The 15,703-nt window shown below is 42.6% G+C and overlaps 2 protein-coding genes across 22 annotated transcripts in view; one reads left to right on the forward strand and one right to left on the reverse strand.

Annotated features, from left to right (window-relative positions):
- FRRS1 (ferric chelate reductase 1) overlaps positions 1 to 3,470 on the reverse strand; it is a 50,261-nt gene extending 46,791 nt beyond the window's left edge. For 8 of the 15 annotated variants that reach the window (XR_013957349.1, XR_013957350.1, XR_013957351.1 and 5 more), the window contains exons 1-2: positions 3,101 to 3,330; positions 2,065 to 2,317 (exon numbers count right to left, since the gene is read on the reverse strand). The gene's annotated coding sequence lies outside the window, so the exon portion shown is untranslated. The other 7 variants (XM_080622714.1, XM_080622712.1, XM_080622706.1 and 4 more) reach the window with 7 other exon arrangements.
- Positions 3,471 to 12,989: 9,519 nt separating this feature from the next.
- Positions 12,990 to 15,703, forward strand: part of AGL (amylo-alpha-1,6-glucosidase and 4-alpha-glucanotransferase) — a 38,687-nt gene continuing 35,973 nt past the window's right edge. For 5 of the 7 annotated variants that reach the window (XR_013957339.1, XM_080622588.1, XM_080622591.1 and 2 more), the window contains exons 1-2: positions 12,990 to 13,161; positions 13,523 to 13,672. Coding sequence is in view for 6 of the 7 variants with exons in the window: in XM_080622588.1 (XP_080478714.1) it covers positions 13,591 to 13,672 (82 nt within the window). In the remaining variant the exon portion in view is untranslated. Of the gene's footprint in view, positions 13,162 to 13,183; positions 13,425 to 13,522; positions 13,673 to 15,703 lie in introns of those variants that run through there. The other 2 variants (XM_080622589.1, XM_080622590.1) reach the window with 2 other exon arrangements.

The following is a 15,703-nucleotide window of genomic DNA, read 5'->3' on the forward strand; positions in this document are numbered from 1 at the left end:
TTAAATATAAAAGCAAATTCCTAAAGCAGTTTTCAGCTGGCAGCTCTCCAGCATTTTTGTTAACTTACTATGGTTTGAACTGCCTTGAAGAACAACAGGGAGTTTAAGGATTTCTGCACTTTGATCCAATATAAATGCACTTAGCTGAAATGCTTGTGTTAACCAAGGGCCTGAGAGTACCCATCACCTCCTTCCTTTACCCTGCCTGCATGCCAGCTGCACCGGAGTAGCATGCAGCAGTAAATGTCCCGAAGTCACAAGATGTGCTACAGAGGATACTCCATAGTCAGAACACAATCACATAGATTGTGATTTTAGTCTTGTACTATAAACAGGGTTTTCAATGTTATATACAACTAGAGACAGTATCAGACGCAGGAGTCCTTTCCATATCCTATAGATAGAGCCACTAGGGCACATCACACTGTTTCACAGTATCGGGCAGTTATTCAAACTGCCTTGATTTGGAGTGGAAAAAAATACTTCAATACTTTTTAGTTCCATGCCTTGATTTGGAATGGAAAAAAATACTTCAATACTCTTTAGTTTGAAGCATGACTGGAAATTTGTTATTCCCCTCCTCACCCTCCCTACTTTAATCTTCAATACAAAACTCACACCAACTGGCACAAAAGAAAGCTTCAAAACAAGTTTGTTCTAACAAACTCCATCATCACCTGTAATTCTAACAGGGTTTCAAACATCATGTCGCTCTTGTGCTGCAGGGAGGGAAAGAGAGAACTGTACGCTTAAAACCATTTATAATGCAGCCCTCTAACTAACAGAAAATAAAAATATACAGAGCAACAGTCATCTTCTCATCACCCTTCCCTAACTTGTGCAAAATGCTTTAGAAGGAAGCTAAGCTTTTCCAAGGAAGCTGAGTAACTGGAATGTCCATTAATATTTACTTCATATGGAATCTGATTATAACTGTAAAATTCAATTTCATACAAAGACTGCTCAATAATAAAATAGTCTGAAATTTCAGACAATCATTTCTTGAGCCAAGTTATTCCAGATGTTTGCTGGGTAGGCCAGAACTCAGGACAGAAACAGAGCTTTTATAAGCAGCCTTTTTTGGGGGAACTTACATTGCAGACAACCCACCAGAAATTCAGAGGAAAGTCATGTAGAAAGATCAGAACAGGGGTCCCAAAGGTACTCCATATGTGGTCAGTTACTCCAACTGCAGTGGGATGCAGAACACCTATTTGAAGTAAGAGACAGCGCAAAAAATCCCACTGAGCACCTACAACAGCTATTCCCAAAAAAGTGAACTAGAAACAACCATTTCAGCTAGTAAGAATGGAGATGAAGTAGCTATACTTCATACTTATGATGGCCCATGACAAGACCAGAACACCTCTGTGGTAACCCAAACATTAGTGGTTAAAGGCCAAAGTAAGTATCTGTGTACACGGGAATTTACTCTCTGCTCATAATCCTACAGTTACTGGATTTGGATAAAAGGAGAGCAGCAAGTTACTCCCTCCTGTGATGAAAACACTCCTTCCAGTCCCTGCAGGTCTCAGCCCTGATAGCCTAACTCTTCAAGAGCACAATGTTCACACAAACTCAGAACCTCCTCATGGAAATCATCTTATGCCAGTTTTTAACAGACCTTAGCTGCAGAGTAAGAAATCTAAAGCTAGTTTGAGAGAGGAAGAGGAGATGAGAGAAGGGGCAAGGCAAACATACTGCCAATTCAAAAAACCAAAAACTGTAATGGCCAGAAGCTTTCTTGGGACCACCATCAGCCAAGAGGGCAAGCAGAAAAGTAAAAAGCTACCTAAAGGTGTATTAACAGAATTGTGCCATGTCTCTTCAGAAATACACTCTTACAAAGCAAAAGTGGGCTGCCTTGCTGTCCAAGAGTCACCTCCTCTCCAGCTTCAGAGGAAGAGCTTGGGTTAGCTTCTGCTCATTTAAATGTGGTCATAATCACAACAGTTGGATTGAGCAAGAGCAGAAAACAAGTAGTGTTCACATTCACAATAACTTATTACTTTTAAAATACAAACACACACTCCCATATCCCCCAAGATGACAAAACATACACACCTCAGCCTCTTGGTCTTTCTACTCAGGAAACATCCAAAGAGAACTCCAAGGCTTGTCTGTTCCAAAATCAGGTTTTGTAACAGTTCAAGTGTTTACCTCACAGCCAGTCCTTCTGTCAGAGTGAGCAAGTCCAAGTAAAACTGACCCTGGCTTTCTAATAGGAAGATGACTCGCATTACACTGGAACCTCTCCTATTTGACTTGCATCTAACAGCATTAACCTTTATCAAACCCAGGATCGCAGGAAGTTTGTCTGAAAGCAGAAACAGTACACACACCAAAAAAGAAACATTTCTAAGAGTGTTCTTTCCCTCAGGCACACATTTTACACTGCTCCCCAAGCTCAGCCCGTGAGACCCTACACATCAGCTGAAGTGCATGAGCTGGAATAAAGCTCTGACCCTGCAGCTTCCTTTGCTTTGGCAGATACCTACTTCCACAGAGCTCAGGCAGTTTCATATTAAGTAATTCTTTTAATTATCTTCTGGGGCAGTTAAGAAAAGAAAAAGAACTACAAAAATAACAAAAGCACCACAAAACCCAACCACAGCTTTTAATAACTTCTTCCTGAAAGCAGAAGTTGGTACAAGTTTGCAGCTTAATTTCAAAGCTTGTTAAACATTTACTCCCTACCAAAGAGACACTTTCTTACTTTTAGAAGCAGGAGCAATCCTAGAAAAGAACATGGTAAGTTTGTCTTTTTTCCATATATCCCACCAAGAATGAACAAGAGGCAAGGATTTTGCCCTGTTCAATTAGTCATCTAACTTTCTGTTGGGCACCTGCTCTGCACACAATCTTTAAGGCCGCAACCTTGCAAACTTTAAACTCTATAAAGAACCCGAAGTTACAGACTGACCTATAACAACAAGCAAATCCAACTATAGGATCAGTACCTTTACTGTCACAGCTATCCCTTAACACATTGATGAAGAAGCAAAACAAGCAAGCAATATTCACATAACATTAAGAAACAAACAATATACAAAAGGAACATGGCTGGGGTGGTTTCCAGCTAAAATAAGCCAGAGCTTACCTTTTACTCATTAAGGCAAGCAGGCTTAAGAGTTTTCCCAAAAGCAACTCAGGACTGCCTGCATGCAAGGCAGCTTTAAAGGTGTTTAAAAAGCTTCACAGCTACTACAGACACCCTATTAAGCACACCTAGCTTTCAAAACACCTACAGTCCCCACACTTTGAGCACTCCCTGGGTTAGTTTAAACGCAGCACCCTGCGGCTACAACAGCCCCGTCCACCCCACACCACCGTCACTCACTCACACCAGCCACCGCTCCCGCAGGGAATGGCAACGGGAAAAGAGGCGGGTCTGGCCGGGCCAGCCCCTTCGTCTGCAAGAGCCTCCCTCCTACCTCTCCGCCCAGAGAACTGGGATCCTATGAGTTGTGGTATGGGCACATCGCTCCTTTGCAGGCTCTAAACGCTGGGGGTGTTGATAAGTGTCCTGGTTTTGCAGCTAGAGTCTTGCCGCTGGGGGTGTTCCTGAGAGATTGTCCTTGTAGACGCTTGCTGAGCTCATGTGCAGTGCTATTCGTGTGCCTAAAGGTGTTCCCATGCACGGGCTTGCAAAATCGGGTTGTTCTTATCGAGAAAGCAAGTAAGTACTGGCTGTAACTGGGGTTTTACCGGCTGAAACTGCAGTTACTTACACAGGCTTTTGTGAGTTCGGTTTTATTTCCTCTTGTTCCTAGTCCTCAATTGCTCATAAAGCGGCACAGAAAGACAATTACTGAATAAAAATACCATGGGAATTTTGTCCTCCCTCAGACTAGAAATACCCGTATTTTCTTTAAAATCACTTCTCCACTAAAATATAACAGAACTTGCAAATGCTGTTAGAATTCTACTGATTTCTCAGTTTCTATAAAAGCAGTATTAACCCTAGAGGTTATAAGATATATATATATGAGATATTTTTAACATGAAAAACAATAATGAACTCCTTTGCCTAACCCTACAAGTGACTTGTCTGTTACACTTGTATTATCTTGCTTATGAAAGGCACTGGGAAGCTCAGACTTTCACTAATCTTACAGCAACTGAACTAAGTTTACAGCACCTGAAGAAACATAACACATACTCATAGCTTAAAGTGAAATATGGATATTTCTCCCTACCTGGGGGGAGAGGGCTGTATAATTAGGTTTATGAATGAATATTAGTGAATAATATGTGAATATGACTAATGAATTTATGAACTTAATGAATAACAAGTTATTCATAAAGTCTCCAAAATATGAGTTTGATACAATTCTAAGCCCAAGTACATCCATTAAGTGTTTGTGTTTTTCTAATTCATATATGCTGATTAAAAGCTGCCTTCCTTGCAGACACAGTATTAGTATGACAAATACTAATATACATACATTTACAGTACAAAAACTCTGGTGACCAGAGTGACCAACATTCTTGATGAACTTTAGATTCTTAATTTACAAAGATTATAGTGGAATCGATATAAAGATATTTTTAAGATCTTATTTTAGGGTCTTGGCTCATGGACAAAAAGGGGTCTCTGAGACATTGTTAGAAATATAAAAATACATATGGACATAATTTCCTCATTAATACCCACGAGGAGGCATGAAAATGCAAGTAACAATCCTGCTGGAAACTGTAATCAGAGCTTAAGGAAAAAATCATCTATCTGTGAAAAGTAAGGGAGGGAATACTGGTTTCCTTCTCATTTTATAGCTTCTCTTATTTCAGAAGGTGTTGGCTGTATTGCCGTAGAGCTATAAAGCAAGAAAACCAGGAAAACACCAAGAGAACCAAGAAAAAACAACTGCTCTTAAGTACGGAGTATGAGTACCTATACTCCTCCTGCATTAGCAATCATCAGTCTGTCTGGAAAGACTCTTTTCAATCATACTGATCTCCTGAAAAGAAAAATCGTCAGCAAGTTTTACAGCCTTAATGAAAATATTTCTATGAAAGAGTACTGCATGCTGACTTGTGAAGTGTCAACATCCAACGGGTATCAAGGAAATAAAATGCATTTTATCAAGGAAATAAAATGCTGTGAGGGTGCTGAGGCGCTGGCCCAGGGTGCCCAGAGAAGCTGTGGCTGCCCCATCCCTGGCAGTGTTCAAGGCCAGGTTGGACACAGGGGCTTGGAGCAAGCTGCTCTAGTGTGAGGTGTCCCTGCCCGTGGCAGGGGTTGGAGCTGGATGAGCTTTAAGGTTCCTTCCAACCCAACCCTGTCCAGGATTCTGTGATTAGAACATATGAACCATAAAGAGTACACAGATGCATCTTCTTTGTAAGTGTTCTGCAATTATGGTTCTATTAGTGTGTTCATAATAATTCTGGATTTATTGCAAAGCATTAGTTAGTATTTTACCCAAGGTATCAGTTAGAAACAAAGAGGGCTGGGGAGCTGGGGTTTTAGCTTCCTACAAGCCTGAAGAGAGAGAAAATCATGTAATCTGCTACTGAACTATGTCAGAGGATGACAGCTTCAAGTGGCAAATAAGCAACATAACATCTAACATGAAAAGAAGCTGATGACTTTTTTGCATAGTTTGTTACAGAACCTCAAGGAAGTAAGTGAAAGCTTATAATTTGGAAAGCAACAGGGAGGCTTCATGCCACGTACATAAAGGGGAATTTCTGTTGCTTAAGAACTGAGAGAGCAATTAAGTAAAATAGATATCATTTTGGAAATGAAATCTTGCACGGTCCAAGCTATATACTGATCACTGTGCTATTTTTTAAGCTCAAAGTAATATGGAAAACAATAAGCCATTGAAGCTACATCTGAAGAGGCCCCATGTTATTATGTGGTTCCTTGTAATCAGTTTTCCTCTGAGGTATTAAGCTACCTATACAGCAAGACTGTGGTCTTTTGGAAGGTCAGTCCTTGCTCAAGGTTCATATATGTGTGCACGAGACAAATGGTTTCTCTGTGTTACTGGAAAGATTACCTCAGTAAAACACAACTTGAGCTTAAGTCAAGTGATGTGCAAAAAGGCTGCATCCCTATCAGATTGTCTTGGTGATGGGTAGCTTAGATCTAAGAAGTTTTTGTTACTGCTGCTTTCTATTTTGATATATTAATATGTGTTTGAAAAAGTGCATTTAGATTTGGCCCAATACATGCAGGATACTGGTCCTCCTATGAAGACACCCGTATTTATTCACCTCACTTCTGTGCATCCTACACTTACAGGACCAGACTTTTTTCAAGCTTTTCCAAGCTTTTCAGCAGCATCATCTTAGCTAAATATGTATTAGGGAAATAATAACAATAATATTAGATCGGAATTTTTTTTCCTACCAAAGCAATTTGCATATGAATTTTTTCTCCAAAGAGAGGGGAATGGTGAGTCATTGAAACAACCCTGACCATCTAAAAGGAAATAAATGTCCCAGTGTAGCATCCTGAAGCCTCCTGTTTCATACTTAGGTGTTTCTTACCAACTGACTTACTCTATTTTGTAGAAATAGAGTAATGGATACAAAATAGATACATATCTCAAATAAATACATGTATCCCACTGACCTCCAGAAATACCCCTTTTTTGTGTATGCTTCCCTTTGGTCTTTCTTCCTCTCTACTCATCAGCCCTTTCTACTTTCACTACTTTTACGTTGTTTTATGTCACGTATAAAAATGAACCCTTGGAATCGTATTTATACGACGATACTTGTTTATCTAGAAAGAAAAGAAACCCGCATTTGACGGCTTTCAGCCGATTCCCCTCCCCAACCACCTGGTGGCATTAGCCACTAAGTAAATAAGCCTTTGCACTCTTGGCCACGTAGAAACTTCAACTTTGGTGTCGCGGCACACCAGCAGCTGAAGTACTCGCACCATAGTTTCTACCCAAATGTGCATCGACTCTGACTTCAAGAGGATTCTTTCCAAAAATTAATGTCTTGCTTATGTGAAGTAAAAGAATGAAGTTTGCTTCCCTGATCCAAATTTGAGCTAGGTCTGTATGGGTGCTACGATGCAGTGACAACCTGCCACTGCTCTGGAAAAGTCTCCACCTTCACTCAGGGCACAGCACAATCAAATCAAATCAAATTGGATAAAGCAATCCAATAAAGTCACTTTATATGGGCCATCACTTTATCTGATGCACATTGCTGAAGTTTTATTTGTTAACAGTACTGAATTACTCACTTTCTTGAGTTTTCTATATTTTTCACCAACATAGGAGAGTTGTGAGAAGGATAAGAGAGAGATTATTTCATCCCAGCTTTCAAGTCCTACAAGCAGCAATCCTCACTTCATGAGCACAAGGGAATATGAAGTCAGGTGTAGTGACCCAGTCCAGAGATGCTACGGAAAGCTGCCTTCCGCAGAACCAGGTTAGTACATAGTCTCTGTGCAAGTTGGTACCCCCAAGGAAATTCCAAACCTTGGAGGAACCTGCTGCACGGCAGCTGAAGTGACCCAACAAATATGTCACAGACACACTTGGAGGAAAAATATCGGTACTGTACTACTGTAGGGGACAGTGATTCCTTCACAACCAAGAATCAAGCTGGAATGGAGAGCTGGGGTTTGCACAGAGATAACATACTCTGAAAAGCTGGGTGGTGGCAGCAGTTTGTCTCAACATACAGCAGTAATTCCTAGCTCCTGGGAGTACACATAGAAGCTGCTGCCCAGCTTTGGGCAAGCTACCTCTGATCAGCAATCCTAAACTCAAATTCATGGGTAACCAAAAGATGTGACAATATCAATAAGACAAACATTAAGTAAGAACTTTGAATTTCTGGTAGCAGCAATTGGTGATGGTTCAACTGTAAATGTTAATTTAGGTGCACTGATTGCTATATAGCAAAAGAAGAGCTGTCTGAATTTTAGCCCTGTAGTGCAAACCTTTAGCTTTAGAGTGCAAACCACTCTTGCATCACCTTGCCTGCTCATGTTTAACTTGGTAGAATGTAAAAACATGTTGAAAAGAGGCCTGGGATTGAACCTGATTTGGCAATGAGAAATCACGGATTTGCTCCAAGACATAAAGATGAGGAAGAGATGAAAATTGTCTTTAAAAACAAATGCTTCCGTAGTCATACATATGGTGAAATATTCTCCTGCTGCAACACATTACAGCATGGTAGACTGTTTAAATTACTATGGCTTGAATTCTATCTGTGCTGAATGATTACAAAGCAGGCTGACAGATCCCAGCTTTCAGACAACCTCAGGTTAAGTGAGACTAGTATGTAGTTACTTCTTCACTTAAAAATCAGATACCAATTTTATACAACAGACACATGTGCTATTAGTTGTTTGCCATTTGATCTTAAAGAGCTGTTTAGGTAAAATTTAAGGATTATAATTTTAATGGACCCGGAAAATACCCACGGTAATCTCACTGTAGTTCAATATAGTAGGAAGGGACATCATAAAGAAAATGGACTGTGCAAGAGACACTCTTTAAATATTTATCTTTGAGGAAGAAATATAAAACCAAAACAGCAGATCTGCCTGATAAAACTATTAGAGCTCCTTTAAGAATAGATACTCTCAAGTCTTAAATCTCAGCATATATCACTGTAAATGGAACAATTTATGGGAAGATAAAGGTGCTGGTAGTGATTCAGCAAACTGGTATAACATGTTGCCCTTGTAAAACAAAAATTGTCCCAATACATGTGAATTTCTTTTACTCTTTACTAAGTTAAATGGTATAAGAATACCATCCAGACATTAGTTTAAAATGTTGTTTGCCAAGTCACCACAATTGCAGAAGATTATTAATATCAAATAAATGTGATGCTGTTAGCTAAACCATGCTCAAATAAATCTTAAGCAATTATGTGAAAAGCTCCATTTAACCATAGCAAAATTTTATTTGGACCTCTTTAAAGACAAATACATTAAATTTTACTAGCTTCTATTAAAAATTTATAGCAGACTAACTTTAGATAGAAGTTAAAGCAGAAAGCATTGCTTTTTTAAGGCCACACAGTAAAAGAATGGCCAGACTGGGATTAAAAACAAACAAAAAATGTGTCTGCAATCTAAAAATTCCTGATGACAACAGGTTCATCTTTGAAAGGTCAAACCAACAGTGCCAAGTAACTAGAGGAAAGGGCATTTACAAGTTCAGTAAGAACAAACTGCATAGGCTAGTGTCCTAGCCTCTCCATCTCATTTAGTCTCTTATTTATATAGACATTTTTATTCCAGCCTACTAGTTACTCACTGCCTATCAGGCTAATGCAATCTGTTTGCCTATTTAAAAGGGATTTGAGAAAAATAGGCTACAGGTGATTACTTCAATGTTCTGACCAATTTATTCTCTTAATACTAGATTCTAAGGTCCAAGGCCATGTGTAATTTCCTGCAGGGCACCTAACGTGTCTAAGAACAGCATTTGTTTTCAGCCACTGCATATGAAAGCGCTAACTCACAGAAAAGACTTCAGTCTCATTAAATTGCAGAGAGAATTTTAAAGAAAACAAGCTTTCTTTAAAATCAGGGTTGCATTTCTGGATGAGATCTCCCTGTTAGAAGAGGACAGCTCGATAGAAGAGTCAACAACTCTGAAGCTTCCTATTGTTTGAACCACAGCCCAGTGTTAACTCATGAATTTACAGGTCATGGGTGTGGGGCACTGAGAAAAACTGTGCTCTCACTTTAAATGTTATGAAGTCTCTTACACCTGCACACACGCCAAAGGAATCTGCATTTAATTTTAGTTAGCTGCTCAGTTAAGATCTCTCTCTGCTAGCTGGCTTTTACTGTTGTCATCAGGAGCTATTGTTCTGTTATTAAAACTAATTATTTCTAAAAAAGAGGACTGCTATGCAAGTACTCAAAGCTCCCACACTTTACAGTCATAACCTTTAAAACAGGCATAAAGCAATATGACATCTGACACCTAGTGAATGGGCTCCCCAAAGTGTACTGAGGCCACTGCTAGGGGAAGTGTTCTGTAATCCTGTGATGCAAAACAGAAAGCGGGAGGGGAAGGAATACTAAGAAGATGGATGTAAAAGAATGGAAGGATTTGGGTACGAATGTAATTGAAAAAGCTGGGAAATTATTTCCTGATAATGACATTGATATGGCATCCACTCTTACTTTGAAGTAACTACTGATCTTTTCCTGCTGTGGTATATCATATCCCACACAGAGAAACTGCACACTGAAGGTAAAATGGTACTGTCAAATCCACCATTTAGATGCTAGTATAGCAAATGCCATGATTGATTGCTGTTGGCTGTGTCCTACACAATATCTACAATGCTAAATGGTAGCACTTGTGCACTGATGTTTTGCTGGTGTGGTTCCCATATACAGAAAGATTGCTCAGTTTACGCCTGTTAACACAGGCCAAAGTCTGTGAGGGATGTGTCAGCGTAAGAGGTGACACTGACAGAGAAAGAATTAGAGCAATCTGCTCTGTTTTCCTGATTAAACTTCATAAACCTGCTATATTCATTCAGTATCTTTGTAATAGTAATTTTTTTCATATTGAATCGAAGGCAAATGAAATGGTACTGTCCTAGTCACTAAGTGATTCAATAGTACTCTGGGAACTTTTTTGCTGTGTAATGGATCGTATCCTTCATTTAGACTGTTGATATCTGTTTTAGCTACAGCCACAAGTGTTGGTCAAAATAACTGCTTCAGGATTTAGAACCAGGAGGCTGTGTGCTAGTTTGGTTTCCTGATGATTTTTGTCTTGAGAAACTTCAAAATCCTTTTTCACAAACTTGGATACATTCCAAAACCTGTCTAAATGCACAATATTGTGGAGACACATTTTAAAACTTAGTAGCAGTGGTGAAATTGCCTTCAGTGATACCCTTTTGGGTTTTTCTTTTCATATGCACTTTTCTTTTCAACATGCACTTTTAGGGTAACTATTAATGCAAAGGACTTGGCTACATAGGCATTATTTGCTCTTCCTCTCTTAGAAGCATTCACTGCCTAAGCGGCTCAGGGAATTTCTAAATCCCACAATAACAGAATGCAACAGGACAATAGCAAGCCTGGAGGCAGAGACTCTTGTACAAGGCTCTGTGGCAGAGAGTCATTTCTGGCTGCTGAAGCCTGTTGAAGACCACAGCAAAGAGATGGTCCAGATCCCTTTCAACGATGTCTGTTGGTTTTATTCTTAAAACTCCCATACCTGTTGGAACATCTTGTGTTTCCCATTCCTATGTTATATCTTCTTTGCTAGGACACATCCTATTCAGAGAAAACAGCCAGCAAACCAGGAGAGGTGGGCTTTTGCTAGGTGCAAGTCTGTCCTTGTATACAAAGTACACAGACCTGAAAGCTGAGTAGGAAAAAGGGAGGCAAGGAAAGACAAGGAAGATGGGAGAATCCTACTGGGCCCCAAGGAAACATCCATGTAAAATAATCCAGATTGAAAGTATCACTTTTGAATCCTATCTGAATGAGTCTCACTGAGGTGAATGTTAAGGGAACTGCACAAACACACAGCGGGGCTTTTACTAGGAATTTTCCCCCAGTCTCTCTAGGGACTGTAATATTGTTGGGATATAAAAGCTGACATATTCATCACTTACACCAACATGAAAACCCCTCTCAGCAATACCAGAAAAAAGTGAACTGTAATGAGGAACAAACAAACGTTCAGAGAGAGAAGCAAGTGAAGGAGGCAAGGCAAAAAAACAGCTACCAAAAGGTAACAGACTCCGTCTGAACTGGGTGGAAGTGCCTCCATGCATATCATAGAATCACAGAACAGTTAGGGTTGGAAAGGACCTTAAGATCATCAAGTTCCAACCCCCCTGCCATGGGCATGGACACCCCACATTAAACCATGCCACCCAAGGCTCTGTCCAACCTGGCCTTGAGCACTGCCAAGGATGGAGCATTCACAACCTCCCTGGGCAACCCATTCCAGTGCCTCACCACCCTCCCAGTAAAGAACTTCCTCCTTATATCCGACCCTAAATGCATCGTAATCAGGTGAACACACTGGAGTATGACACAATTAAAAGGCTATGCATGGGATGACTGGAAGTAAAATAGTTGTCTCAATTGTTTTCCAGGCTCCTCCCAAGTCCACAAAATACTTTGAAAATAAAAAAGCAATAAACAGTATAATGACACGGTGGCTGTAAATTGAGAAGGACTTTGTTGGTGGTGTTGTTTCATTTTAGGTAGTTCTAGGCAATAAAAACAAACTGACATTCCGAAGCTGCAAGGGTGACCTTTGCAGTGGGGTGCAGTAAATGACTTAGGTGGTGAGAGGCCTGGAGCAACAGTTCCAGGTATTCTGCAACACAAAGCAAGGGGACGGGCTGTCTGGTGCCCAGGATGCTCCAAAACGAGGAGGGTGGGTTTGGGGGTCTGGAGTGGTGTTCGTATTTAAAACCACCTTACCTCTTGCTCAAAGACACATCCCCGCAGCCCCTTTCCACACCCTATACATAGCACTTAAACGCTGACTGACACCATGTTTGTTCTGCAGCGCAGCCTATCAGACAGCAGCCGGCCGCCGTGTGCCCGCGGCGCGGCCTCGGACGCGGAGGGGCGGGATCCGCCGCGGAAGCCCCTTGGAGCGGCGTTTCCATCGCCGCAAGGAGCCACTCCAGGCGCCGTTTAAAGCCACGTTTTCCTCAGCGGAACGCCCGTTAAATCACACGGAGCGTTGGTCCGAGCCCCCGGTGGTGGGCGGTCCCTCACGCTGTGGCGGTGGCTATGGCTGTAAACGCAGGGGCTGGAGATCGGCTTCCTGAGCGCCCTGGGGCCCTCCGAGGCCCGGCTGGCGGAGAGCTCAGCCCGCCCGCAGCCGCTCCGGGCACGGAGGTCGCTCCTGAGATAACTCTTCCCTCAGGTCGCGCTTCCCGCGGCGGCGCGGGTCCCGCCCGGCCTGGCCCAGCCCCGCACCGCTGCCGGGGCGGGCCCTGGGCTCTCGCGGGAGCTGCGCAGGCGCCGCCTGCCTCCGTGTGCGGCCGCGGCGGAACCGATAAAGTTTGTGTCAAGAAAAGCAAGGAAAAGGGAAGGAAAAAGAGCGGTCCCGCAGCGGGCGAGTGCGCGAGTGCCTGCCCGGCCCCCCCGCCGCAGCCCCCGCCCCGGCTCCGCTCGGCCTCGGCGGGGAGCTGCGCCTCCGCCGCTCCGCGGGCCCGCTCGTGAGTATGGAGGGGCGGTGAGGCGGGAGCCGCTCCGCGCAGACAGCGCGGCCGTGAGGGGCCCGGCAGTACCAGGGCGGGCGAGCGCAGTGACAGGTGTCAGCCCTGCCCCCCCGGGGCTCTGGCTGCGGGCCGGGCCGCGCTGACGGACGGGGAGCGCAGCCGAGGTGCTGCTGGCGGCGGTGCCAGGGCTGGGTGCCTCCTGACAGCTCCCTCGTACCCTTCTCCCCTCGTCCCTGCGCTCCCCCGGCGCTGGGGAACATGTAAGCGGGAGCAGCGGCGTGAGGCGTGCCCAGCGGCCGCCGTCCCCCGAGGGTCGCCGCTGACCTGTGCGGGTTTTGTTTGTGTTTCCTTATGGCAGGGCTTGCTTTTCCGTCCCCGAAGTGAGTTTCCCGGTGCGGGAGGAGCTTTGGGCAGCCGGCCGCAGCCATGCCGGGCGGTAAGGAGACGCGGCTGCTGCACCTCGGCGAGATGGAGAAGCTGGACAAGACTCTCTTCAGGCTGGAGCAAGGTAGGTCGGGGCCAGCGGCCTCCTCAAACACTGCCTGTATCTCCTCCTTCTCCTTGCGGGGTGTCTCCGGGACCGGGAGCTCACCCCCGCCTTCGGGCAGCAGTGGGGAGCTCAGGCTGCGGTGGGGTTCGGGTTTTGCTGCTGTCAGTCTCCAGGGAATGAAGTGCAAAGCATTTACAACGTACTTAAGTGACTCGAAAAAGCCTTTATAAATCTAGTGTTGATCTGCAATGTGTTATGTTGCACCCTTTGTAATTTTGAAATATGTCAATAATACTAATACCTTGTAAAGTCAGAGGTAATGTTTCAGAATATGGGCTTTTTAGGCCCTCCTGAATCTTAAGTTGCCTGTCAGATGTCTTAGAGCTGTGCTGTGTTAGTGTTCTGGCTGCCTGCTTGTAAGAACTTAATGTTCCCTCTCTCTGAAAGCGTTCTTAAGTCTATTTGGAAGCACACACCTCAAAAACCCACTAAGAAACCAAACCAAACAAGAAACATCCCCACTAGTTGGTCCACCATTATGCTGCTCAGCAAATTCAAATTATAAAGCTAAAGCCGTCTCTAGAAACCACCTTTAACGATGCAATGATTTTTACTGCTCGTGAAATTTTGTGGGTTTTTTTACTTCGTGTTACTGATCTAGGAGCCTAATATCAAGGTGGCTTAGTGGAGGAGTAAGATTTTGGCTCTTAGGAAGAAGGCTTCTCTTCAACTGTATGGATGTCAGTTTCCTGACAGTCTGAGCTAAGGAAATGTCAGTAATGAAGGTGTGCAGCGTTGACCCTAACCTCTGTTTGTAACTCATTGTGTGAGTTTTGTTGGAGGGAGTTGCACATTGCATGGCTATCAAAGTGCTCTGCTGGTGGCAGTCACTGAGAGGGCAGAGGTAGTTTTAAGCACAGTATTCCTGATGTCAGTGGAACTGTTACAGGAAATAAGATATCAATGGCATATACCCCTGTCTTCTAATTTTAGTAATCCCTGCAATGAAATGTCAGGACAGTGCTGGGGAGAGGCTACTGAGCCTTCCAAAAGTGATTTTTTTTCTTTTAAGATTTTTTCCCTGTGTAAATGAGCTTCATTTTATCTGACAGACATAAAGATCCTAAAACAACTGCTTTACACAGTGGGATTTGGTGCAGTGGTGATTACGTTAATAAGAGGAACTGTGAGCTTGGTGAGACTTACATTTGATTGTATTCAGACATTGAACTCTGATGTTAGAGCCCCCATGAATTGCTCTTTTTCAACTTAAGATAGTGGAATTTGCCATTGTTCAGGGTTTTTTAAACTTTATAATTTGTTATCTGTGTATGAAGAACTTTCTGGTTTTGCAAATCCTCAGGTTTCTCTTACAGTTTTGTAGACTGCTCCAGCTAGTAGGTGTTTTACTACAGTTAACTACATGGCTGGCATGTAATGTAATAAAAGTTACTGTGTGAGCACTTACAGCTGTTCCAGTCACTTGAAGGGGCCCTGTACTTAGCCATGCACACAATGGTGGCCCTGTGTCTGAAGGTGGAAACTAATTCTGAAACCTATTGACCAAACTGAATAGTTCATTTCCAACTTAACAGACTACCCTATAGGTTTAGGTCCTAATAGTTCAACTTAATTTTGTCCCCAACATGAGTATCTTCAGCCTGAATACTGCTCTTTCTATGTGTGTGTGACCTGCAGCAGATATGCAAAACCCCCTTTGGTTTCTTGAGCTCTCTGAAAGTTTAACAACTTGCTTGTATGCTGTAGATGACACAGAAGTATATATCATTCTAAGATTAAAAGCATAAGGAATTTAGCCTTGTTTAGTGAACCCTCAATAGAGAATGAAGGGATTTGAAATATTTTCTGTTTTGAAATGTGTTCCGTATTTTTTTTCAGATGCTTTCATGGGTCAGCTTAATACATGGACTTGGTAAACTTAAATACTTAAATACTACATAATCCAAAATCTGCATGAAAGTTTGTGTAGCCTGATGATTGTTTTGCTGAATTTCATTTTTAAGGCTTTTCATACAGCAAAGAGGAACA

This window comes from Psittacula echo, assembly GCF_963264785.1.
Source record: "Psittacula echo genome assembly, chromosome: 7".
Taxonomy (NCBI): domain Eukaryota; kingdom Metazoa; phylum Chordata; class Aves; order Psittaciformes; family Psittacidae; genus Psittacula; species Psittacula echo.